Source organism: Equus caballus, chromosome 5 (genome assembly GCF_041296265.1).
Source record: "Equus caballus isolate H_3958 breed thoroughbred chromosome 5, TB-T2T, whole genome shotgun sequence".
In the NCBI taxonomy this organism is placed as follows: Eukaryota; Metazoa; Chordata; class Mammalia; order Perissodactyla; family Equidae; genus Equus; species Equus caballus.
This window is the reverse complement of record NC_091688.1, coordinates 59,587,343-59,614,261: the sequence shown is the minus strand read 5'-3', so window position 1 is coordinate 59,614,261 and position 26,919 is coordinate 59,587,343. Positions and strand designations below refer to the sequence as shown.

At 40.0% G+C, this 26,919-nt stretch overlaps 1 protein-coding gene and 1 pseudogene across 3 annotated transcripts in view; one reads left to right on the top strand and one right to left on the bottom strand.

Annotated features, from left to right (window-relative positions):
• Window positions 1-22,065, bottom strand: part of TRIM33 (tripartite motif containing 33) — a 116,264-nt gene extending 94,199 nt beyond the window's left edge. For all 3 annotated transcript variants that reach the window (XR_011438752.1, XM_023641382.2, XM_023641383.2), the window contains exon 1: window positions 21,344-22,065. Coding sequence is in view for 2 of the 3 variants with exons in the window: in XM_023641382.2 (XP_023497150.2) it covers window positions 21,344-21,869 (526 nt within the window). In the remaining variant the exon portion in view is untranslated. The remainder of the gene's footprint in view (window positions 1-21,343) is intronic.
• Window positions 22,066-26,150: 4,085 nt separating this feature from the next.
• LOC138923985 (cytochrome c-like) lies at window positions 26,151-26,704 on the top strand (annotated as a pseudogene).
• The last annotated feature ends 215 nt before the right edge of the window (window positions 26,705-26,919 follow it).

Genomic DNA, 26,919 nt, shown 5'->3' with positions numbered 1-26,919 from the left:
AAATATACAAATAAGTTCAAAGTAGAAGGGTGGGAAAAGATATATCAATTAACCAGCAACCATAAGAAAGCTGGAGTGGCTATACTAATTACAGTAGGCAGAATAATAGCCCGTCAAAGATATTTACCGCCTAATCCCCAGAATCTGATGAAGGATGAAAGACGAATGTACAAAACTCAATTGTACTTTTATGCAATGAATGAATAATGAATATAATAAAGTAACGAATAATCCAAAAAATAAAATTAAGACAATTTCATTTACAATAGCATCAAAAGAAAATACTTAGAAATAATTTTTAAGTGTAAAACCTATATTCTGAAAACTATAAAACACTGTTGAAAGAAATTAAAGAAGATCTAAATAAATGTAAAGACAGCCTATGTTTATGGATCAGAAGACTTAATATTATTAAGATGGCAATACTGCCCAAAATTAACTGACAAATTTAACACAGTCACTATGAAAATCCTGGCTGGCCTTTTTGTAGAAACTGACAAGCTGATGCTACAATTTATACGGAAAGTCAAGGGACCTAGAATAGCTAAAGCAATCTCGCAAAAGAAAAAAGCTTGGGGGACTTAGCACCAATGTCAAAACTTACTATAAAGCTACAGTAAGCAAAGAAATCTGCTACAAGCAATAGGATAGAGAGATCAATGAAACAGAATTGAGAGTCCAGTAATAAAAACTCGCTTTCATAGTCAACTGATTTTAGCACTTAGGATGCTAAGACAATTCAATGGGGAAAGAATAGTCTTTTTGATAAATGGTGCTGGGACAATGGATATTCACATGCAAAAAAACGAAGGTGGATCCTCACCTTACACACTAATTCTACATACAAAAATTAACTTAACTGCATCGTGGATCCAAATGTAAGAGCTAAAACTGTAAAGCTCTTAAAAGAAAACATAAGAGTACATCTTCATGACCTTGGATTAGGCAATGTTTTTTTAGCTATGGTATCAAACATAGGAGCACAAAAGGAAAAATAAATTGAACTTCATCGAAATTGGACTTAGGAATGTAATTAATGCCAATGAGTTGTACAAATAATGGATAAAATGGCAAATTTTGCTATATATTTTTCCACAATAAAAAAAGCTTTAAAAAGAATCACAAGGGTTGAAAAAAAACACTTTTGTGCAGCAAATGACACCATCAAGAAAGAGAAAGACAACCTACAAATAGAAAATACCTGCAAATGAGATATAACCATCTACTATCTCAAATATACCAAAAAAACTGACAACTTAGTAACGTCAAATAACCCAATTAAAAAATGGGCAAAAGTCTGAACAGACACTTCTTTAAAGAAAATACACAAATACAATAAACACATGACAAGATGCTCAACATCACCAGCCCTCAGGAAAACGTAAATTAAAACCACAATGAGATACTACTTCACACTCATCAGGATGGCGCTAATAAAAAAGACACAATAACAACTGTTAGCAAGATTATGGAAAAATTGGAACCCTCATACACATTGCTGATGGGAATGTAAAATGGTATAGCCACTTTGAAAACAGTTTGGCAGTTCCTCAAAAGATTAAATATAGTTACTATACAACCCAGAAAGTCCACTCCTAAATATATATACAAGAAAAATGAAAACATATGTTCATGCAAAGACTTGTCCAAAAATGTTCATAACAGCACTATTCATAATAGTCAAAAAAGAAAAAAGGAAAAACAACTCAAATGTCCATCAACTGGATGAAGAAACAAAATGTAGTATAGCCATAAAGTGGAATATTATTCAAGCCTAAAAAGAATGATGCACTGACACATGCTACAGCAAGTATGACCTTTGAAAAGTTTGTGCTAAATGAAAGAAGCCAGTCACCAAGAGACCACATATTCTATGATCTCATTTATATGAAATGTCTAGAATAGGCAAATCTACAGAGACAGAAAATAGTTCAGCAGTTGTCTAGGTCTGGGAGAGGGTACCAAGGATAAGTGGTGAGTGACCACTACTGGGTACAAGGTTTCTTTTTGGGGTGATGAAAATGTTCTAAAATTGACTGTGGTGAATGGCTGCACAACTCTGTGAATATATTAAAAACCTCTGAACTGTAAACTTCAAATGTGTGAGTTACATGGTTTATGAATCATATCTCAATTCTTATATATTTTTTAAAGAGTGATTCTATTATCAGATCAAATAGATTTCAGAACAAAAGACAAATAGTATCTCCAAGATACATTTTTAAATGACTAAATTAAACGTCGCCATTTACATAAAAGAGAAAAATTATTTTATTTGCATTTGCATAAGGTCAGGTCTCATTATTCACAATAGTTATGTTCTATAAAGTTACTTTAAAAAAAAGAATTAGTGGATACACTAAGGAAAATATAGGGTTAGGTTCCTTCGAGCCTCTGGTCACAACATTTTCATCAACAAATCAATATACAACCTTGTTTATTATGTATTTCTGTTCAAACACACAATATATATTCTTGGTTCGTTAACAGTGATTCAAGTCAATAGCATTATAACTCCAACAACACTATAAATGCCCGAATAAAGCTTATCTAACATTCATAATGGTAAAAAAGTATAAACAACTCAAATGTCCATCAACATTTGAATGGATAAACTTTAGTATACTCATACAACAAATGCTGTGAAGAGAATGAACACACTATAATCACAAGCAACACAAATAATTTCACAATGTTAAGCAAAAGTATCCAGTCACAAAGTAGCACACAACTGTTTAATTCCATTTAAATCAAGCTCACAAACAGGCAAAATGAACCATGGTAGAAGCAAAGATCATAGGTAGTGACTGGAAGGGGACAGAAAGACAGCTTACAGGGTGCTAGTAACATACTGTTTCTCATTCTGGTTGCTGGATTTACAAGTGTGTTTACTTTATGCATATTCATTCAACTATATCCTTCGGATTTTTACACTTTTATTTATGTGTATTTTGATAAACATTTACTTTAAAAATTACACATTATCAATAAAAATATACCTATATTTTAGCCTCCCATCACAAAACTACTCTGTATGAATAAATGTGTTCACCACCTTGACCATGCATTCTACTGAAAAGGCAAAGTTTTCATACAAGTTTCTTTTGCATCAGATTGACTTTATCCCCAGATTCTGCAAGGATAAGTAACCTGATCAAGTTGCATTATGTTTTATGCCACATTAAATGACCCACTGGACTCAACAGTAGATCTCACAGGTATCAAATGCACAATTGTAACAAAAATAAATTTGACACACTGTTCAAAATTTGGCAGTAGATCTGTGAAGAGCTCAAGTGCAACATGCTACTGTGACACATCAACTTTGAGAACCACTCATCTAACACCATTTTGAACATGTAAAAACTTGAGTGTTTTTAGAGGTGGGAAGAACAGGTAGGTAAATTCCAGAAGCATATTATAACTTGGTTTAGAACAGAATTAGTAAAATTCTGAAAGCACCCATGTCATAGGTTAAATAGTCTACTGTGAACCTGCTAACCACCATTTATTCAAGCATTTCACTCTATTTACCAAATTTGACTAAACAATTCGTAATTTGAAAACTCTCTTGCATTTGTTTCTTGTCTATCTAACTAGATAGTAAAAGCAATGCTGATCATGCTAATGATGTTTAATTCTTATTAAAATATTACAATATAGCTTACTGAAACACTCTAAAGGGGAAAGTTTACCTAAGTTTTTCAGTAAACTCAAGCTTTTAAAGTTACACAATCAGTCAAACTAATTATAACCAACTCAAAAGTGACTAATCAGATTCTGAATTAGGACCAAGGCAGAAAACTGGCAGCCTATCTGGTATTATTTGACCAGGATGGAGTATTTTTTTAATTTAAGTTTTACTGCTTTTAGGCTGGGCAAGCTTTGATACTCCATATGTCTTACACTAGTTACCTGTCTAGCCTCTGAAGGCATCTATGTGAGGCTGTGCTATTATCTCCATACGGGAAAGCCAGACTTAAGCATAATTTTACCTCTCTGCTTCAGTGGCCTTGTTTGTTTAAAATGAAAAAAGATTTGAGGATAATATTACCTGCGATGATTTTTATAAGCAAGTAAGATAACATGAAAAAGTCTCAACTTGAAGCTGATGTTATTTTACAGATAAGAAACACAAAGTCTAGTCAGATTCAAATAAACTTGTCCACATCTAATTCTTTCCTGATGTTACCTTACCTTGAAACCATACAACATAAACTGGGGTTGGAAAACAGAGAAAGAGAAAACTGAATCAATGTTAAAACAGCCTGGATTACAGCTAAAGGAATAAGAGCCAAAATCAATCATATAATAATACACCATGAAAAAGACGGATCAACACCTCCAAACCAAGGTTAAGAGCAGAAGTAGTGAATTTCGGCCATGACTGTCTACTTCTGACCATATTTCAATGAACATTTGATTATTAATTTATTATAAAATGTCATGCTATTCTCTAATAATGTGAGTCTTATCTCTTCAGTAAAATTCAATGGCTTAAGGTTCATTTCATATATCCATTTTATATACCTCACAACACACGAAGGTGATGTTGAACACGAAGCAGAATTTGATTAGCAGAAATTTGGTCCTGTCTAAAACATCCACAGAGAGATTTGGTCTACACCAAAAGACTCTTGATATTTGGTCCTATCAAAAATGACCATGAGCATATTTAGTCCCTGCTAAATGGTCCTTGATATCTGATACTGTCCAAAACATCCACACATAGAAAACATCCCTGGATTCCAAGAGCCCATAACATTTATTTACACTTGTGGTCTACAGGATTAACACACAAAAAATACTATCATGTTTTATTGTTCCAATAGTTGTGTTGTAGCTGTACTTTCAATAATAACCCTTCCTGCCTCGGTAGCCCAGCTGGTAATGGCACACGGGGTTAGGTAGATGGGTCGGGGTTCAAATCTTGCAGAAGAGTAGGATTTATATTAACTATGCATATCGAGGAAAAGTCCTACAGTTACAGAAGTGCACAGAGGACAAGTTAAGGAAGGGATCTGATGATACATGGTGCCTTAATATGTCACTGGACTTTGGGTTAGATGCAGCTGGGTCATTGAATAAGGGTAGAGTTTGAAAGGAGGAGCTTACTCAAGCCACTATGTAAAAAGGGCAGTGAACGCATTAACACAAACACTTTACAGAGCATCTCACAAAACAGATGTGGCTCTCCTACCACATAGCGGTCAGGTTTAACAGCCACCATGAGGGTGATACCAGGCATCTAAATAAATCCCATACAACTATCCCATCACCCAGGCTTAATAGGTGATGCTTCCCTTGAATCAATGTCCTATAGAGGTATGGTCACAGTAGACCATAAGAAGAGCCTGCCACTATTTGGAGAAGTGTTAGTGGGTGTGACTCCCACACTTACCTGTCAATTGGTGTGGACCACGCCCTTGGCTGGTACCTACCTACTGGCTGATCCAACTCAGCCAAACCTAAAAGACATCAGTAAGGGTGCTGAATCTAAAAGACATTAGTAAGGTTTCCCCTACCAGTAACCAGCAACCAGTAGTCAGACAGCTACAAAAAAATAAATAAGCCTTCTTCTGTTGCTTGTCAATATGACATCTTCATTTGAAAATTCTCAGCGAAATATGGCAAAAATAGTATACTCAAAAAAGGAAAAGTTAGTGCTATATTACAATGGTTTTTCTTACCATTTCCATTCCTTTAACAGAGATAAGAGTAAAAGGTACTAGCACTGTGAAGAGAGGAGAATCTGCAATACCCAATGTACAACTAATCAGGATTTGGATAACATTACTATCATTCAAGATGGGAGAGAAAAACATCAGCACAATGTTGATGTTGAAGGGGAAAAGGAAAACCTTGAACAGGTTAAAACGACACACAGAAGAAGAACCAAATGCAACACAATCACAGGTACTTCGAAGAACTCTCTGTTATACTCATGATGATAAGGTCCTGTTAATTCGACCAGAGAGAAAATCATTCAAGAGGCAATAAATACAATTCAAAACAGACATCAACCTTCAAACCCAACTTCACTGCATGGAATTGAAATGGCAGAGGAGTAGAGAGTGACCAGACACAGACAATCATTTCTTATGCACAATTCCAGTGCTCAAGATGATGAAAGAACTCTTATTTACACAACTTATAACAATATTCAATATTTAATTGCCAGTATCACATTACTCAGTGATGGCACCTTCAAGACAGCACCAACACAGTTCCCTCAGTTATTTACTGTACACAGTGTAGCACTGGGTTATACTATGTCACTGCTTTATGCACTGACAATAAAAAGTTATATATCTGTAAGATATATATACAGGAAAGTACTTGCATTTGCAGGGGAAAGAAATCTTGACATTAACCCTCCATTGTGTATGACAGATTTCAAGACTGCAAATATGAATGTGATTCGACACCTCCCACCAAATGCACAATTAAAGGGATGCTCGTTTCACTTTTTACAATCACTGTGGCAAAAAAACATCTTCTTAGGGTCTAACATGCAAGTATATGACAATGGAAAGTAACACCTGGAAGTGTGCGTCCACATTGTTTGGACTTCAATTTGTGCCTTTGGAAGATGTAAATAAAATTTTTGAGTACCTTGTGGAGAATGTAGAAGAAAATTTAGATGACATAATGAATTATGTTGAGAGAGTGTATGTCCATGGAAGGCATGACAGAGGTAGAAGAAGACCAGAAGCTCCAAGATTTCCACTAGAATCTTGGAATGTTTATATATCAGTATTGAATGGTGATCACAGGATAAACACCACAGGGGAAGGCTGGCATAGCAAATTTCAAAGCTGATGATAGCGCATCATCCTTTAGTTTGGATGATTTAATTTGGAGATTTACTGCAGTGTTAAAAGACAAACAGCAAAGCAATGAACAAGTTATCAGCCAGGTTCTTAGTAGTCACACTCAAATACAGCCACCAACTTCACAACAATCCTGACAAAATCAAATTTCTATAACCAAAATTGTTAACAGATATAACAATCAAGTTGATATTTATTTGAGAGCAATTGCTCATGACTTAAGAGTAACCCTGCTGAACTTCATGATGAGGAAGACTAAGAATAAATGTGAAATCCAAAATTCATCAAAAATTACACTAAAAATAACATAAATAAAATTCGAACGAAGTTAAATGTTTGTACTACTTAACAAATCATGGACCAAATGTCTCCATGGACATTTTGGACAGGACCAAATTTCAAGGACCTTTCTGGCAAGGACCAAATGTCTCCATGGACATTTTGGACAGGATCAAATATCAAGCACCCCTTGGCGTGGACCAAATGTTTCCAAGGACATTTTGGACAGAACCAAATGTCCTGCAAGGGCAAAATTTCATATTTCAAGAGTACAACTGAAATGCAGTGTTCTCTCTTAATCATTACTTGCAAGTCTTCAAACTCTTCAGGCTCACAAACAGAGTAACACAGTTAAACGATTGTGAAAACCCTACCCTCATATCTGCTCTATTCCCAATGAAAAACTGGGAGAGATCTTTTGAGTAACACTAATTTTTTTTGCATAAGTATTTATTATATGAGGATTACTTTTTAGCCATTCCTCAGACTGGAAAAGAAATCTGCTGCATAATTTGAATATTAGCATTCTATTAATAAACACAAACGGGATGACAGGCTAGAGTGGTCTAAAATTCTTATTCTGGCAGTCATTTGTGATGTTAGAAGAAATCTGGAAATTCTCATTCTTCCAAATCCATCATGAACAACAGGTCCAGCTGTACAAATTACACTCTTTGAAACCTGACTCGTAACTGATGCACAATACTTCCCACCAAATCCCAAGGTGGGACATCAGAAGGCACAGTAAATATCTTCAGCTTTGCAGACAAAGACACAATATCAAGGATATTATGTAGGTAGGTACATAACAAATGAAAACAGATTTCCACAATTTTTATTCACAAAAATCAAAATATAGTAATAATAAAGACAATTTAGTAAAGTTTTTTGCAATACAGGTCTACTACTAAGAATTTGGAATTCTTTTTGGGAGATAACATTTTGCTTAACTGGGAGGATTTAATTAACTCGCCATCAATAAAGGGCTTTCCTTGCCTGGCTAATGAAAGAACCACTTAGAAACTTACCTTGGTTTCACTTTTTTTTTATTTTTAAGAAATTCTGCTGGGATAAGATATTCCATTTTAAATTTTCTAATTCCTCTGTCCATAGGTTTCCTGTGAGTTGGGAATATCATGATCAGTGCTTAGTCTGGTACTGTCCACGTATGTTGTCCTCTTTCAGCAGAACTATAGTAAAAGTGCATAATAAACACTTTGCCATCTAATTCAAAATGAAATAACCCACATTTCACTGTGATTTAAAAGTGTGACACTTGAAATCCACTTTTCTTTTCTTGTTTGAAATGACAGGTATGCACTGGTAATTAAAATATTTTCGTAAATGTCATGCTAAAGCCATACATAGCTTATCAAGTTATAACTGCATCACTGCAATTTGTAGTGCACCAAAAAGCAGTGCGAAGCAATGAGTACCACATACAGTCTTTGGCACAACTACTCATTTTGCCATTGTGGTATGAAAGCAATCATAGACAATACATAAACAAATGGGCATAGCTGTGTTCCAAAAATTTTCTTTATGAAAACAAATGTGAATTTTATATAATTTTAATGTCAAGAAGTATTCTTCCTTTGATTTTTTTCCAACCATTTAAAAATTTAAAAATTGGGCCAGCCCTAGCAGCCTAGTGGTTAAGTTCGGCGCACTCTGCTTTGGCAGCCCAGGTTCAGTTCCCAGGTGAAGACCTACACCACTCATCAGTAGCCATGCTGTAGTGGCGGCTCACAAACATAAAGAAGAAGACTGGCAACAGATGTTAGCTCAGGGTGAATCTTCCTCAGTTAAAAAAAAAGTAAAAATCATTCTTAGCTCACAAGTCACATAAAACCAGGCACTAGGCTAGATTTGGCCCATGGGCCTTAGTTTGCCAACCCTTGATCTAAAGTGAAGTCCAACAATTAACAAGAACAGAACCCTCAATAAGAATTGTACTGCCTCACTCAAGTAGGAAGAGAACCAAGAAAACTGTTTAGAAGGCTCTGAGACAAAAAGAGATTAAAATAAAAACAATCCAAAAAAAAGATTAGAAAATAAAGGCAAGGAAATCTTTCAGACTGTCAATTAAATAAGAAAACAAGGAGAAGGAAAACAGAAAAGACAAGAGAGAATATGAACCCAGGTGGGCCAACATCCAAACAGTTAACAGTTCCAAAAAAGAATGTGTGTGGTGGGGCATGAAGGAAGGGGTACCTCACAAAAAAAAAACTTTTAAGTCTAAATTTTTGTTACTCTAAATGAAGATTACAAGATGTAACAGACAAAGCACAAACAAGTTTTTTAAACAATGAAAGGGGGAAAAATCAATACAGGCACATCACTATATTTCAGAACAAGAACAAAGAGATATTAAAGGGTTGCAGGAAGAGGTAAATAAAAAAACAAAACCAACCAGGGTTGTACACAAAGGAGCAAAATCAGACTAGCATGAGCAACACTGATTTCTTTAAGACACTGGAAGAGATACTTTCAAAGTTCTGAGGAAAAATGATTTTTAACCTAGAATTCCCTATCCAGTCAAGATACCATTTAAGCAGAAGAATAAAATAAAGAGAACTTCAAAAATGCAAAGGCTCATCAAGTTTACTCAGTAACTCTTAGGACACACAAACAAGGAAGTAAACAAAAAGCAGGGAAGACATGGGAGCCTAGGGCCTACATAAAGTATTAGAAGCAAGACTCTTCGTAAAGTGGGCTTGAAGGATTACATTCTCAGTCAGAAGGGTGCACAAGCAAATAATAATAACGATAGCAAAATTTTTTAAAAATAAATCTGACCAATAGCATAAAAACTGTCACTACCTGGGTTCAGAATGAGGAAAAAAATTTTCTCCTGAGAATTCCTAAATACAAGTCAGTCCATAAAGTAAACAATAAATCAATATCTTCAAGTTCTAAGAAACAGTGAACTAAAGATTAACTTCAGCAATTCTGCGTTGGTGGCACTTGACAAAAAAGCAAAAGCAAAATACTCTTTGGAGGCTTGTTCTGCAAACCGGGTCTTAGGTAGGATTCATGGATAAAGCCCTGGTAAACAAACCACAATCCAAAACTTTAAAACACTGGAAGACACCATCTACTATGATCAAGAGTAGGTAGGGGCTGGCCAGGTGGGTAAGTTCGCACATTCCGCTTCGGCGGTCTCAGGTCCGCCGGTTCAGATCCCAGGTGTGAACCTACACACTGCTTGTCAAGCCACGCTGTGGCAGGCATCCCACATATAAAGCAGAGGAGGATGGGCACAGATGTTAGCTCAGGGCCAATCTTCCTCACCAAAAAGAGGAGGATTGGTGGCAGACATTAGCTCAGGGCTAATCTTCTCCCCCCGCCCCCCAAAAATAAGAGTAGGCAGAAGCAAGTAGTAGCAAAATAAGACCTCAAGAACTTCGGATAAGAGAATTATCAAATATAAATATAAAATCAGTGTATTTTAGATATTTAAAACAGAAAAAGTAAAATGAGAGCCAGCCCTGACAGCCTAGTGGTTAAAGTTCGGGGCTCTCATCACTTCAGTGGCCTGGGTTCGTTTCCTGGTCAAAAGAACCACACCATCCATCAGTTACCATGCTGTGGCAGTGGCTCACATAGAAGAACGAGACAGACTTACAACTAGGATATTCAACTATGCACTTTGGCTTTGGGGAGGAAAAAAACAAGTAAAATGAAAAACAAAAAAACCAAGCAAAGGGCTAAATATAATTTAAAGAAAACCATTAATAGTAAAAGCAAACATAAAGCATATAGGAATAACTCATAAAAGATGTGCAAGACTTTTCCAGGAAAAAAAAACTATAATATTCAATAACACAAGATTTAAGCAAATGGAAAGGTATACATTGTTTGTGAAGAGGCAAACGTCACATTGTAAAAATAGCATTTTTCTCCCAAATTAATCTATATATTCAAAGCAAAATGTATTCAACACAAAAATGCTGACAACTTTTTTAAATGAACTTTCACAATTCTAAAATGTATAAGAGCAAAGATTCAAGATCAGTCAAGATAATCTCGAAGATGAACAAGGTATATGTTGAAGGGAATTAAAATATCTTAATAAATAACAAAGTTTACTATAACTTTATAATAAGCATAAAGCCCTATTTTATTAAATAAAATGGGGTGGGGAAACTGATTTAAAAAAAAAACCTCTCATATATGAAAAGACAGCTTCCTAAAGAGTAAAAGAAAAAGTCAAGTGTATTAGTTTTCTATTGCTTTGTAACAAATTACCCCAAAACTTGATGGCTTAAAACAACAATAACAACTCATTATCTCTCACAGTTTGAGTCAGGAATTTGGGAGTAACCTGGCAAGCAGTTCTGGCTCTGTGCCTCTAATGAGGTTGCAGTCTGATGTCAGCCAGGACTTCAGTCATCGAAAGCCTGACCATGCTGGAAAATCCACCTTCAAAGTGGCTCATTCACATGGCTGGCAAGTTGGTGCTGAATGCTGGCAGAAGGCCTCAGCTCTTCTCCACATGGGTCTCTTTTACAGGACTGCTAGAGTGGCAGTTGTTTTCGCCCAGAGCAAGGGATCCAAAGAGTAAGGAGAAAGCTGTATGCCTTTAATGACCTAGCCTCAGAAGTCATGTTAATTCTGCTGTATTCTCTTGGTCACCCAGACTAGCCCTGAATCACTGTGGGTAGAGACTATAGGAGGGTATGAATACCAGGAGAGAGGAACACTTGGGGCCATCTTGGAGGCTGGCTACCATATGAAGTCACAGTAGGCTCAGAATAATTCTTCAGGGGCTGGGCCTGTGGCCAAGTGGTTAAGTTTGCGCGCTCCGCTGCAGGCGGCCCAGTGTTTCATTGGTTCGAATCCGTGGTGCGGACATGGCACTGCTCATCACACCACGCTGAGGCAGCGTCCCACATGCCACAACTAGAAGGACCCACAATGAAGAATATACAACTATGTACCAGGGGGCTTTGGGGAGAAAAAGGAAAAAAATAAAATCTTAAAAAAACAAAAAAAAAAGAAGAATTCTTCAATTTACATAACCAACAAAGAATCAGTAGACAGAACTTATCAAGAATTCTTATAGGGCCGGCCCTGTGGCTGAGGGGTTAAGTTCATGTGCTCTGCTTCAGCAGCCCAGGGTCTTGCCAGTTCGAATCCTGGGTGTGGACATGGCACCACTCATCAGGCCATGCTGAGGCAGCATCCCATATGCCACAACTAGAAGGACCCACAACTAAAAAAATACACAACTATGTACTGGGGGATTTGGGGAAGAAAAACGAAAAGAATAAAATCTTAAAAAAAAAAGAATTCTTATAAATCAAAGAATGTAATCAAAAAAAATGTAAGCAAGCTAAAGAAAAATAGAAGACATCTGGAGAAGTAATTCATAGAAGGAGCAACACAAATCACATATAATAAGCATTTGAAAAGTATTCATTAGTACCACAAAATTCATGCAATTTACCCATCATTGAGGCATAGGCTTCAAATATTTTTGTACAAATGATGCATTTATGTTCATTCATTCTTGTTTTTTTTCCCCACTTCCCCCTGGGATCAAGGTCCATTCTAGAAGCCAACTTAGGGACAGAGGTACAGTTTGTGGCCACAGAAGAGACACAGGTTAATGTATCTATCTAACACCATGAGCCCAACCTCCGAACTTGACCTCAGGAAAGTAAAGTGACAGAACTCAACCAGTTATAAATTGGGGGGGGGGGGGGGGGGATATCAGTAGACTCACAGTGAGCTATTTACAAAAGGTTAACTTCAATTACTAAGTACGTTTTTCATCTTTACATCCTACTGGGGGCAAGCTCTTTAAGAACTGTGATGGGAACTCCAAAAGGAAAGACTATTAAATGTATGAATCTGCTATCTTCTACTATTCCATGGTCTGATATTCTTCTCAATGACTCTACATTATCATTTTCTTATTGTCCCTTTAAGAGAGCAGGTCTCAAACTTTTTAGTCTCAGAATCCCTCTTGTACTCCTAATTATTGAGGACCTCAAAGAGCTTTTGTTTAGATGGGTTTTATCCATCAATATGTACTATATTAGAAATAAAAACTGAGAATTTCAAAATATTTTATTAATATTATAACAAATAATTGTTAACAGTTTAGTTTTACTAGAATTAAATATTTTATTAATTCATTTAAAAATAAATTCATCATGGGGCCGGCCCGGTGGCGCAGCAGTTAAGTTTGCACATTCCCCTTAAGCAGCCTGGGGCTCGCTGGTTCAGATCCCGGATGCAGACATGGTGCCGCTTAGCAAGCCATGCTGAGGCAGGTGTCCCACATCTGAAGCAGAGGAAGATGGACACAGATGTTATCTCAGGGCCAGTCTTCCTCAGCAGAAAAAAAAAAAGGAGGAGGATTGGCAGCAGATGTTAGCTCAGGGCTAATCTTCCTCAAAAAAATAAAAATAAACTCATCACATGTTTAAATAACATTTTTATCAGAAATAACTATATTTTCCAAAACAAAAAGTTTTAGTAAAGAATGGCACTATTTTTACAGTTTTAAAATCTCTGTAATGTCTAGTTTAATAGAAGATGGCTGAATATATGCTTTTGCATTTAATCTGTTATGACAGGTTATTTTGTCTGAAGAAGATGAAGAAAACCTGCCCTCATACAGCTAAGTATTTAACAAAAGGGAAGAGTAGATTAATAGCCATTTCAGACAACTGTGTGGATATTCTTCTTCCATATAATACAAAAATGTAAAAAGTGTACCTATTTTCTAAACATCAATTGTAATGTGGAATTTCAAACTGTGCTGATGAACTTTTACTACTCCTTTACATTAAAATCTATTGGTCTGGGGCCAGCCCTGTGGCAGAGAGGTTAAGTTCATGTGCTCTGCTTCAGCAGCCTGGGGTTTCGCCAGTTCGAATCCTGGGTGCAGACACCACTGCTCATCAAGCCATGCTGAGGTGGCATCTCACATGCGACAACTAGAAGGACCCACAACTAAAAATACACAATTATGTACTGGGGGACTTTGGGAGAAAAAGGGAAAAAAATTTTTTTAAAAAATCTGTTGGTCTATTTTGACTTTGAATGTTTTGCCTATGCATGATTTTGTAATATCATGCATCAGTCACTTGGAAAACACTAATTCACTATGTAGATCTTCCAAATGTTGACATTTCATTGCACAACATAAAAAAAAATGTTAGAGGCCAGCTCTGTGGCCTAGTGATTAAGTTCAGCATACTCCCGGGCACAGACCTACTCCCCTCATCAGTAGACATGCTGTGGCAGTGACCCACATACAAAATAGAGTGAGACTGGCACAGACGTCAGCTCAGGGTGAACATTCCTCAAGCAAAAAAAGAGGAAGACTGGCAACAGATGTTAGCTCAGGGTGAATATTCCTCAGCAAAAAAAAAAAAAGTGTTACTATCACTACCAATCTCATCAGAAAAGCCTTTAAATATTGAGAAGCTGTCAAGCTCATGGTGACAGAAACAAGTTTTCCAAAATTCTAATTTTCATTTAAAAGCTCAGTTTTTATCACTGGCAACATACAACGTCAGTTGTTTTCCTTGAAGTGACAGGTTCAACTTATCCATTTTTGAGAAAATGGCTGCCAAATACTTATGCCTGGAAACCACTGTTCATTAATCATTCTTTCACATAAAAATTATTTTCCATGAAAAAAGGCAGCTAATTCAGCTTGGAATTCAAACAACTGCACAAATTTTTTTTTCTTGCACTTCAGTCTGCAGAAGCACTTTATGCACACTTCTCATTTCATCACACAGAATATGAAGGATCAAGGTTTTTGGGTTTTTTTTTTTTTTTTTTTTTTGGTGAGGAAGATTAGCCCTGACCTAACAACCTCTACCAATCCTCCTCTTTTTGCTGAGGAAGATGGGCCCTGAGCTAACATCAGGGCCCATCTTCCTCTATTTTATATGTGGGACGCCAACCACAGCATGGCTTGATAAGCAGTGTGTGGGTCCACGTCCAGGATCTGAACCCACGAACCCCAGGCTGCCGAAGCAGAGTGCATGAATTTAACCACTATGCCACCAGGCCTGCTCCAAGGAGCAAGATTTAATAACAAAATTTTTTACAGCTTCATCAAGGACACAAAGTGAAACTAGCATGGGTTTTTTTGGTGTTATTTTTGTTTTTACCCTAAGTGTGGTGGTAAAGATACAATGACTTTTAGCATGGTTTGAGGGCACTATTTCTGCTAAGGTGCCAGCAGTTTTACACAACATTGCTTTTCCATCATTAATATAAATGTCAGAACAATGAATAGGCAAATAATGAATTAGTCTTATTGTGAAAACAGTTTTAATTTTGCCAACGCCTGAAAGGGTCTCAGGGACGATCCCCCCAGGGTTCTCTGAGATTCACTACTTTAAAGCATTCTTATTTAGGGTCTGCTGAGAGGAATACATATGAAGAAACAAAAAGCAATTAGATTCTCCTAACTAAAATATCTCATGTACAGATACTAAAACTTGTAAAGACTTAGGATTCAGAACATCAGTTTACAAATTCTTACATTATAATTTTTTGGTAGCTGGAGAGGTTTGGAATGCAAATCACCTTGTCAGGTGTGCTGTACATCATTAGATGTCAGAAAACCCTAGAAGAACACCAACAATTTACCTTCTTCCCTCTTCTTTCTGCTTACTGTGAGACTGTGAGATAGAGGTAGTAACAAAGACAATGGGGGACAACCGGAAGACAACAGAAATAGTCCAGTCAGCCCTCAGTATCGGTAGATGCAACACACACAGATACAGAGAACCGACTGTATTCACTGTACTACACCATTTTATATGAAGGAACTTCAGCATCCACAGATTTTGGTATCTACGGGGGTTCCTGTAACCAATCCCCCGCAGATACCGAGGGAGGACTGTACTACAATTTATTGGGGGCATACCACATGCCAGGCACTATATGAAGCACTTTACAATGTATTAACTCATTTAATAAACACAATAACACTATGAAGTAGGTATAGTTATTACCCTTAATTTATAGATCTTAAGTAATTTATCCATAGTCATTCAAGTAGTAAAGGGTGGAGCTTAAAAACGAATTCAGGTAGTATGACTCCTGAATTGTGTGCATTTAACCAACCACAATGCTACAAGTTGTTAAAAAGTGTTTTCTTTGATACATCTTTAACGACCGGCTGCTGACGACTATATTATCATTCAAAAACTCAAGCTTGTAGGGGCTGGCCCCGTGGCCCAGTGGTTAAGTTCGCGCGCTCCGCTGCAGGCAGCCCAGTGTTTCGTTGGTTCGAATCCTGGGCGCGGACATGGCACTGCTCATCAAGCCACGCTGAGGCAGCGTCCTACATGCCACAACTAGAAGGACCCACAACGAAGAATATACAACTACGTACCGGGGGGCTTCGGAGAGAAAAAGGAAAAAATAAAATCTTTAAAAAAAAAAAAAACTCAAGCTTGTTTATATCAAATAGGGCATTAGAGAAAGTAGGGCCTAAAAAATCCCCAAACAGATAAGCCACATGCAGAACTAGCAAACTACCATGCAGTATATGTACTCCTGGGGCAAGAACTTCCAAGGGCTCAAACAGAAGACTCCCCAGAGCGACTCACCATGCTCAGTGATGGCAGAGACAGAATCACTGTGAGGAGGTGCTCTTCACACTGCACCCAGAGGTACTGCCTCTCACTTACCACATGACAGCTGCCATCTCAGACTTTTCACAGTAAGTTGAAGACAAGAATCATTTTTCCATGTTGATTCTTCCATCATTCCCCACAAATGATAAGAATATGAAATTTATGTAGTTGTAAAAAGTTAGCGTAAAAGACAATAGAATCATAGAATTTTACAGGCTAGGAACTCGGCACTAGCACACCTGGAAAAGCTGTCGAGGTGCCTTGCCCAAGGAGACATAACTTATTAATAGCAGAACCCTGTGCAAGTTACTCCCAATCCAGTTCTTCATCCACATCACCATGCTGTCTCAGACATGCCCTACTATAAAGTCTCAACTCCTTCAAGAGTTTGACAGTTTCTTCAGATACATCAATACAAATTGTATTTTTATTGATACATTATAGATTTACACACACCCACTAATGATAACTGTTCTCACTCAACTTGAAACAGAACTTTAAAACTCACAAAAGTGCTTTAAAAAGCTCACTAGTGAGATTCAACAAATATAAACTAGTTTATCTATTTTGATCTTCCAAATACTCCAACAGTAAATCAGTCTTTCTCCTCAAAATATTTAAATCCCTATTTCTCAGGGTGATAGGTACCAGAATCAGAATCATGTGAGATAATAGTTTAAAAAGCAGATTCCCAGTGTCATCCCCAAAAGAGGGTCTCTCAAACTCCCAAAATGGAATTTAAAAAGTTCTCCAGGTGACTCTTATTCATTCAAAAGCTATTTATTGAACATTCACTCTACAATATTCTAGGGGGAAACAAGAAAAATAAGTAAAAAAAAAAAACAAGTAAACATTCTGGATTTTAGCTGTCCTATGGAAAAAAAAAAGTGTTACGTCAGAGAGTGACCTCAAGGACTACTTTATTTATTTGTTTGTTTGGTGAGGAAGAATAGCCCCGAGCTAACATCTATGCCAATGTTCCTCTATTTTGTATGTGGGACACTGCCATAGCATGGCTTGATGAGTGATGTGTAGGTCTGTGCCTGATGTGAACCTGCAAACTCCAGGCTGCCGAAGAGCAGCACACTGAACTTAACCACTATGCCACCAGCCAGCCCCTGGAGGACTACTTTAAAAAGAGTAGCAGCCCCAAGATTTTTATGGTGGTGAAAATACTCCGTATGATTTTATAATGATGGATATATGTCATTATACATTTGTCCAAACCCAGAGAATGTATAACACTAAGAGTGAACCCTAATGTAAACCACAGACTTTGGGTGATTATGATGTGTCAACGCAAGTCCATCAGTTATAACAAATATACCACTCTGGTAGGGAATATTGATAATGGGGAAGACTATGCATTTGTAGGGGCAGGGAATATATGGAAAATCTCCATGTCTTCCTCTTTAACTTTGCTATAAACCTAAAACTGCTCTAAAAAATAAAGCCTTTAAAAAGAGAGGTCAGAGAAGGCCTTTCTGAGGAGCCAATATTTGAAGCGAGGAACTCTTAAGAACAGCGGTTCTCAAACTTATTGTACATCAAAATCACCTGGAGGACTTGTTAAGACAGACTGCTGGTCAGGTCTGGAGTGGGGCCCAAAAATTTGCATTCCTAACAAGATCACAGATGATGCTGATACTGCTAGTCCAAAAACCACACTTGGAGAACCATCAATCTAGAGGGAACAGCTAAAAGGTGTGAATAACTTTGGTGTGTTAGAGGAAAAGAAGACAGGCCAGTTAGGAGGGAGAGTAATGTACCTGTCGTTGTTTCAGAAACACTTAGGATGGTGGATAAACTACCAGCTATGGTTCCCCAGACCAGACATGGAATCACAGGTTGTTCAATAATACGTTGCATTTGCAAAGCATTTCACAGCTTATGAAAGCATTTCACATTCATTATTTACTTTGACTTACTGAGGTATAAGTGAAGGACTATTACCTACATTTTAGAAAGAAAGAAACTGAAGGACAGAAACATTACGAACCTGAGGGAACCAGAAAACAAGTGGCAGAACCATGCCCCCTGACCCCAAATCCAGTGTTCCTTCCAGAAAAGCATGCTTGCTTTTTTAAACAGCAAAGTAAAGAATATATACAGTAGTTAATACTAACAAATTATTTTCCAGACTCCCTGCCTAAAAACATGGTGGCTTCCAGACTTAATTTGTTTTAGATACTGGTCAGAAAGCAATATTACATTCAGACTGACAGTATTTAGTCCCATCTACTTACTTTTCCTAGTTCAAAACAAAGGATGAAGAAATGAAGACAGAATTTACAGACTATTATTCCCTCCCCTGCATAAATATCAGAGAGCCAGTTTCATAACCTCAGTCCCTCAGCCACATCAAACACAATTTTCATCTTGTGTTCCCTCTAAATCTCACTTAATCCAGGTTCCCACAAGAACAGTGAATCCCACATGTCTTACTATACTCATGAGGCCATGAGCAGTTAGTTATACACCCATTATCCACCCTCTATACACCCATTATCACTTAGTATTTTCTCCATCAATCAAATCCTTATTCTTAACAGTCTTACCTGCATCTCTCAATAACACTTCAAACCCAAAACATCCAAAACTGACACCATTCTACCCTCCCTCCACCACACACACTCACCTGCTTCTGTGCCTGAATGCTTTTATTTGCATTAATAGCACTGCCATCCACCAAACAAGAAACCTGGAACTCAGCCTAGACATGTTTGTTTCCCTGACACCAATCTCAATGGCCCCCCCATCTCCATTCCCATGGCTACTTACAATTAGTTACTATTAATAATAAACTAGCTTCCATTTCATTAACAACTATCACGTATGTCACTTTACACATTTCATTCTATCAATAAACCCTATGAGGTAGGTAATTTTGTCCTTGTTTCACAAATGAGAAAACTGAGGCTAAGAAAAATTAATCTGTCCATGTCAAAAATAGCAAGTGATAAAGTAGACATCCAAACTCAAAGACATCTCACAAAATCCATACCTGTCCCCATACCAAAAGGCTTCCTTCTTCAATACCTGATATCAGTCCTTTACCACCCATTCCAAATGCTAATTTCTCACCTAAATTATTGCCAAGATTCTCCTAATTGGTCCTGCCTCCAGCCTTGCCTTCCCTTACCCTTCAAAATGCCCCAAGTGATCTTTCTAGATCACAAATGTGATCCTTTTATCCTCTTGATATAAAAGTCCTTCAGGGACTCCCTTTAGTCTACACTGCACAAGATACATTCTTGTACAGGATGAATCTCAAACTCCTTACTATAGGTCCACAATTCCTTACTTGCAGTTCCAAAATTCAAAAGCCTTGAAACTTTAAAGTTTTTTAATGTTTGCAACAAAACCCACCCTGAAAGGCGGCTATTTGTTATCCAGCCCATTAGTGTGACATTCCTAAGTTTCACTGCAGAAATGTTAATGTGTTTGACAATGAGCTGTTAACTCAGATCCCACTGGAGTATTAGAGACCTTATCAGGAAAAAGAAAAATTTCCAACTATTCTGAAGTCTGAAACACACCTGGTCAAGGGTTTCAGATAAGAGATTGCAGACCCCTTACCTACTCAGCCCATCAAACCAACCTAATTTCCACCAATCCTCTTCCACATCCATTAGCTCAAGGGATGTATGTGTAAGGTGTCCTGTGCCCTGAATACTCTCCAACCCAGTGAGCTACTCACCCTTCAAGAAACCTGCTCAACGGTTTCCTCTTCAGTGAAGTTTCTCTAATCTCCTCCTGACTGCGCCACAACCACTGTACCAAGTACCCACCTCCAATGCTCTATGTTATATATTTGCTCCCAGATATCAGACTGTGAATGAGCCCCTCATTGAGTATTTTATCCAATTGTAGCAAAGTGTCAGGAACACTACGGGCTCATTAATGTACAATTAACTGAAATTCATGCCCAGCTCTCCCTAACTCCCAATTCCCTTCAAAGTTCATTTCTCCTTCACCCCCAGACCTTGGGATTTTTCCCTAATCATGCAAGCCCCTCACAGCTATTTTCGTTTCCAGAGTTCCTCCTTCCCAATGTCATCTTAAAATTACTTTCTACCAGACGCCTTCTCTTAGCCCCAAACTCTCCAGTGCCCTTTATCGTCCTCTATTTAATCCCTAGTCCTTCTTTCCCCTAGGCTTGAACAGATGAAGTCCTCTCCCTCTAGGGCAAGTCATCCTCACAGCCCTCATCCCTGACCTACTCCCTCCTCAACACCTCTCCCGGCTCCAGGCCTTCCCTCCCAAAACGCTTCTCACAAGCGGTTTCCAGACCCCCTCTTCTCTCACAGTCCCGGTCCGTCAGCTCCCGAACCTGCCCTCGGCCGGAGTCCACGCCTTCCCCGTCCGTTTCCGCACATCATAAACCTCCCTCGCAGCCGGTGTCCCCTCCCCCAGTCTCTCGCAGCCGGCACCCTTCCCTTAACCCTCCCCATAGCTCCGGCGGTCCGGCTTCTCTGGAAACTGTCCCAGGGGCCGTATCTTTCACCTTAGACCCCTCAGGATCGCGCCGGTCCGGGCAGCCCCGGGCCCGAGCACCTCCGTCCCCCGCTCCTCCTCGGCCCACCTGGGGCAGGGCCTCCCGCTCACCTTGCTGGATGTCGCCGTTGCTGCCCCCCGGGATGGGCACGCTGAGCTGGCGCTCCGGCTCGGGCAGACAGCGCAGGCAGAAGGAGTGAAGACAGGGCAGCAGCTTGGGCTCCGCCTCACGCCGGCTCTGCAAGCTCTGCTGACACACGGCGCAGGTGTCCAGGAGAGAGGCTGGCGGTCCAGGAGGCGGCCCCGCCGAAGGACCTGGAGCGGGAGCCGAGGCTGCAGCTGGGGCCGGCGTCGATACCGCCCCCCCGGGAACTCCAGGGCCCACTGAGGCCGCAGGGGCTGAGGCAGCCGGGGCCGAGCCCGAGGAGGCCGCGGCCACCCCCCCGTCGTCGGGCCCGGCCGCGCCGCTCTCCGCGCCGGCCCTGCCGCCTTCCTCCTCCTCCTCCTCCACCAGCACCGCGGCGAGAGGCGGCTCCGCCTCCTGCGCCGCGGGCCCGGCGGCCCCGGCAGTTACCGGCGCGCTGCCGCTGCCCCCGCCGCCGCTCTCAGCCTCGCCGCCGCCTTTGTTTTCCGCCATGTTTTCCTCTTTGAACCCGCCGGACCGCCCCGCGCCGCCCGCCGCCCGCGCCGCCGCCACCGCCCCCAGCCCCAGCCGCAACCGCAGCGAGAGCTGCCGCCGAGAGCGAGCAGCCGAGCAAACGAACGAGAGCGCGCGCGCACGCGGCGCCCCCGCCCTCGCGTCGCGCGGTTGAAGCAGGGCGGGCGCGGCGCGCGCACGCACGCACGGACGTCCCCCGGAGGGAGGCGGGAACTAGGGGCGCGGTGGCGTCCTTGCCGCCCCTCCCGAGCTCCGGGGCCGACGCGTTGCGTTCGCGTCGAGGCAGTTCAGCTCGCAGTGAGCTTTTAAGGCCAGAGGTGGTTCCGAGCTCGGAGGCAGCGGTGGTGCGGGGAGAAAAGCGGGAAAGTGTGGAAGGATAGGAGGCCGGCGCCGGTTCCTGCCGAGCAAGCGTCTCCGGACGGCGCCGTCCCCAGAGGCGGGCGCGTCTCCGCGGAAACCTTAGTTGCCGCGCGGTCGGACGGCTGAGCCTCCTGCCTCGGAGGTGCAGACCTCCCAGGAGGGTTTCCGGGACTCGCGTTCCTTTGGGCGGTTGTGCCATAGGGAGCAATGCAGCAGGTTGTATTTTTTTAAGCTGGGAGCCTACCAGAAATAGGCTGAAAAGGCCGGGTGAGGAAGAAACTCTTGAACAGCTATTTTTAGCATCTTAAGGTGATTGATTCTCAGACGTTGCTACGTATCAGAAAACCAATCAACTGAGGAGCTTTTTCAAAGCAGTGGTGCCGGGGCCACACCCCAGACCTGTATCAGGAAGTGGGGGAGAGGCTGCGGGATGTTGACAAGTCGCCTCAGCTGATTCTGATGTGCGTCACTTTGGGGAGCCGCGGATCTAACCAGTATTATGTCCTGAGAGTCCCACTTTGTGTCCTGTCGTGAGTTGAGTTACAAATGCCATGACAATATCGGCAGTAGAAGTTTTCAGAAAGGATTGTCTTCATTTGAAAAACAAGTACTCGCGATTTTTATGTAGCGCAACAGCTGTTTTAATGTGAAGATCATGAAGTGCTTTCGTCTTCTGTTTTCCCAAGAAACTGTTATTCTTTGAGCTAAGTCCTTAAAGTAAGCCACCTCGAAACGTTTATCACTTATTCGTTCAAAAGTATTAACCTGTTACTATGTGTCAGGTAGTGTTTTAGAGACGCTAGCAGAGAACAAAAGAGATCCTTGCCTTGAAGGAGTTTACAATGTAATGGAGGAAGATTGATAAACATATGCCAGAGAGTAATAAATGCAATGAAGAAAAAATAAGAGTAGAAGAGATTAAAGATGATTGAGGAAGGCCTCTGTTATAGGTGAACAAGCCTTGTGGCTCTCCTGTAGAAAGTAGAGTGTTCCCAGAAAAAGGAACAAACTAAGTATAAAGAGTCTGAGACAGAAGGATTCTTGGTTTGTGAGCAGTAAGGAGTCAGTGTGGCTGGAGTGGCTTGCACAAGGCGAAGCGTAGTAGAGCATGAGATAAGAGAATTAAGGGGGCCAGGTATACACAGAAATGGTCTTCAATTTTTTTTAGCTTTTGTGCCCTTGAAAAGAAGTTTGAAAAACTTTCAACCCTCAAACATTGTCAATTGACTCTAAAATTTTTCATCGTGAGTATAGTCGCAAAACATGCAATTTCTGACAGTTTGCAATACTGACTTTTAAATTGTTACATTATTTTAAATCTACCCAGTGGAAAAGTAAACACTAAAGTGGTTTAACAAACGCTATTGTCCATTTTAAAAGTACATAATCAAAAGTTATAGGGCCAGCTGGTGGCGCAGCGGTTAAGTTCACATGTTGCGATTTTCGGTAGCCCAGGGTTCGCTGGTTCAGATCCAGGGTGCGGACATGGCACCTCTTGGCAAAAGCCATGCTGTGGCAGGCATTCCACATATAAAGTAGAGGAAGATGGGCATGGCTGTTAGCTCACTGCCAGTCTTCCTCAGCAGAAAGAGGAAGATTGGCAGCAGTTAGCTCAGGGCTAATCTTCCTCAAAAAAAAGAAAAAAAAGGTTATAGTTTGTTAAATAAATATTAAACACGAAAAAGAGTGTTATTGGGAATGTCTTAATGAAATGACTGGTAATTTTTTTTTTCAATTAGTTTATATAGACCTGGATCGTGGATATATATAACATTACTAGGAAGAGATAGGGTCTTGTATCAATTCCACTTTTCATTTTTATAAATGTAAGCACTGAATTAAAAAAACTGTGCAGGGGCCCACACCAAGGCCTGGTGGTTAAGTTCTCGAGCTCCGCTTTGGTGGCCCAGGGTTTTGCCTGTTTGGATCCTGGGCATGGACATGGTGCAACTCATCAAGCCATGCTGAGGCAGCATCCCACATAGCACAACCAGAAGGACCGGCAACTAGAATATGCAACTATGTACTGGTGGGGTTTGGGGAGAACAAGAAGAAGAAGAAAAAAAGATTGGCAACAGATGTTAGTTGAGGTGCCAATCTTTAAAAAAAAAACTATGCGTGTATATGTGTATATATGATTAGTTTATGTATATATAGTTAATTCCCTTAACACTATCCTTACTTGTGTAGTCTTGGAAAAATTTTCTCCACTGGGGTACCCAAAGAGTACTCATACCTCAGTTTTAAGATGCTGAGTGAGATGGAAAGTCTGAGATGAGTTTGAACAAAGACTCAAAGTCGTAAAAAGAGTCACTGTGGACACTTTCTGGAGAAGTCGCTTGTTGGAAGTCAGAGTGGAAGAAGGAAGACCAGTTAGGCTGCTAATACAAAGATATTTCAGCCAAGGAAATAATAATGGTTGATTGGGCCAGATGGTATCTGTGCAGGTGGTGAAAAATATGGAGTGTATATAATAAAGAGCAAATCAAGACTTGTCTCCAAATTCACTTGAAAAAAATAAGTTAATGAGCTGAATTTCTCAACAAAAAGTTTTGCTTCCTTGAATTTTTCTTAACCTTTTGATGGGAGCTGCCATTTGTGTTTATTAAAATCTAGTATAAAAGTGTGTTTTTGAAAACTGTGTAATTTTATAGAGAGGAAATTGCCCTCCCGTGAAATTTGTGTGCTCTGAAAAGGCAGTGCCTGGAATTAAACTGTCATGGAATATTTGGGGACGTTGAAACTGATACTCAGCTACATCCTTGATTTGCATGGGAGCCCAGAAATCTTGCAGGAGAGACTGAAATCATTAGTGAGGCATCACTGAGATATGATATGCACAGATCTGTCTGATGGAGAGAGTGCAGAGCAAGAAGATGGAATCTGTGCCCTGGAGCCAAAATGCCTAGTTTGAAGCCTGGTTCCACCAACAGCTAGCTGTGTGGTTTGGGGTAAGTTACTTAACTTGCCTCGGTTTCCTCATTTGTAAAAGGGTGTTTGTTACTAGTAGGACCTACCTTGAGGTTGTTTGACAATTAAATATTTGTAAAGTGCTAACAGTGCCTGGTGCATGGTAAACATGAAATGAATGTAAAAGTAGACTCAAAGGTCCCTGAAGGGAGAAACAAAGGTATCTCAGAGAAAAATCTCAAAAAGAGGAATCATGCTATAGGCTGAAAGGAGCAGCAGGTACTGGTAAAGGCTGTGTCCAGGCATTCCCCAGACTAGGCTACCTTTTACCCCTGAGCTTCTTGCCCAAGTGTTATGAGAAAAACACAGTTCTGAAAGAAAGGAGAGAGCTATCAGTAGGTGCCTAGCAGCTCTGCTATGGAGAACCTCCCTCCCTCCCCCCAAAATTGCTGGTAACTAGAAGTGAAGGAACTTTCCAGTTGTCCAGAAAAGAGAAAGCACTGGAAGTGAGTGACATAAATAGGAGAGCAGTGGTGAAAGCATAATCCATCGGCTGGGCGCAGGGGTTGGCAACAGTGAGGCAGTAGCCCAAGAGTAACGTGAAGATTTGCAAAGGCCAGTTCTGCAACTCTTGCACAGAGCACCCATGGTCAATAGCAGGAGCAGAAGAATGCTGAGCTGCAGTTGAGATTTGGGGCATTTCTTTTTTTTTTTAATTTTTTTTTTAAAGATTTTATTTTTCCTTTTTCTCCCCAAAGCCCCCCGGTACATAGTTGTGTATTTTTAGTTGTGGGTCCTTCTAGTTGTGGCATGTTGAATGCTGCCTCAGCATGGCTTGATGAGTGGTGCCATGTCCGAGACTTAAGCACTTGGCCACGGGGCCGGCCCCGGGGCATTTCTGTTAATGTGCTATAATTGCACTCATGAGTGGGTGAGGCCAGGGCGTATAAAGGTGACATTTTTTGTGATTTAAAGTTCACTTCTCTGAACATGGGTACATAGGCACATGTACCTTGGACTTAGCATGTCTTTGGATTTGGTGGGACGTCTGGCTTTGGAGCAGGGGCCTTCCTAATGCTCTTGTTGAAAGAGTGAAATAAAAATAGGTGATGCTGAGAAGGGCAAGATTTTTGTCCCAAAGTGTGCCCAATACTACACCGTGGAAAATGGAGGCAAGCACAAGAAATCTCCATGGTCTGTTTGGGTGAAAGACGGGTGAGGCCCCTGGATTCTCTTACACTGCCTCCGACAAAAAGAAAGGCATCAGCTGGGGCGAGGTGTGTTTGGAGAACCCCAAGAAGTACATCCATAGGACAGAAATGATCTTCACTGGCATTAAGAAGGCAGAAAGAGCAGCTGTCAAGCTTATCTCAAAAAAGCTGCTAATGAGTAATAGTTGGCCGCTGCCTTTCTTCTTACAAAACTGAAATGTCTCAACTTCTTTTATGTGTAACATATTTAAATTGATCTCATACACAAGAGTTCATATCATGAATGGCTGATAGAATATTTTTGTTGGAGAGTCCTGATTTAAATAAGATTGGCTTGTGGTTAAATTAATACAATCAGCTTTTTGAATTTTGATAGTAATTCTGGTTCAGCAAGTCCTATGATTGTTTCCCCCTTAAGATATGATTAGACTTGATTAGTAATGTTCTGCTTTTCACAAAGAGGTAAATGCCATCTCAAAACTGTAGGAGATTGGTTTTATATTTAGATTTATATACTGGTTATATGAATATATTTAAAAACTGAGGAA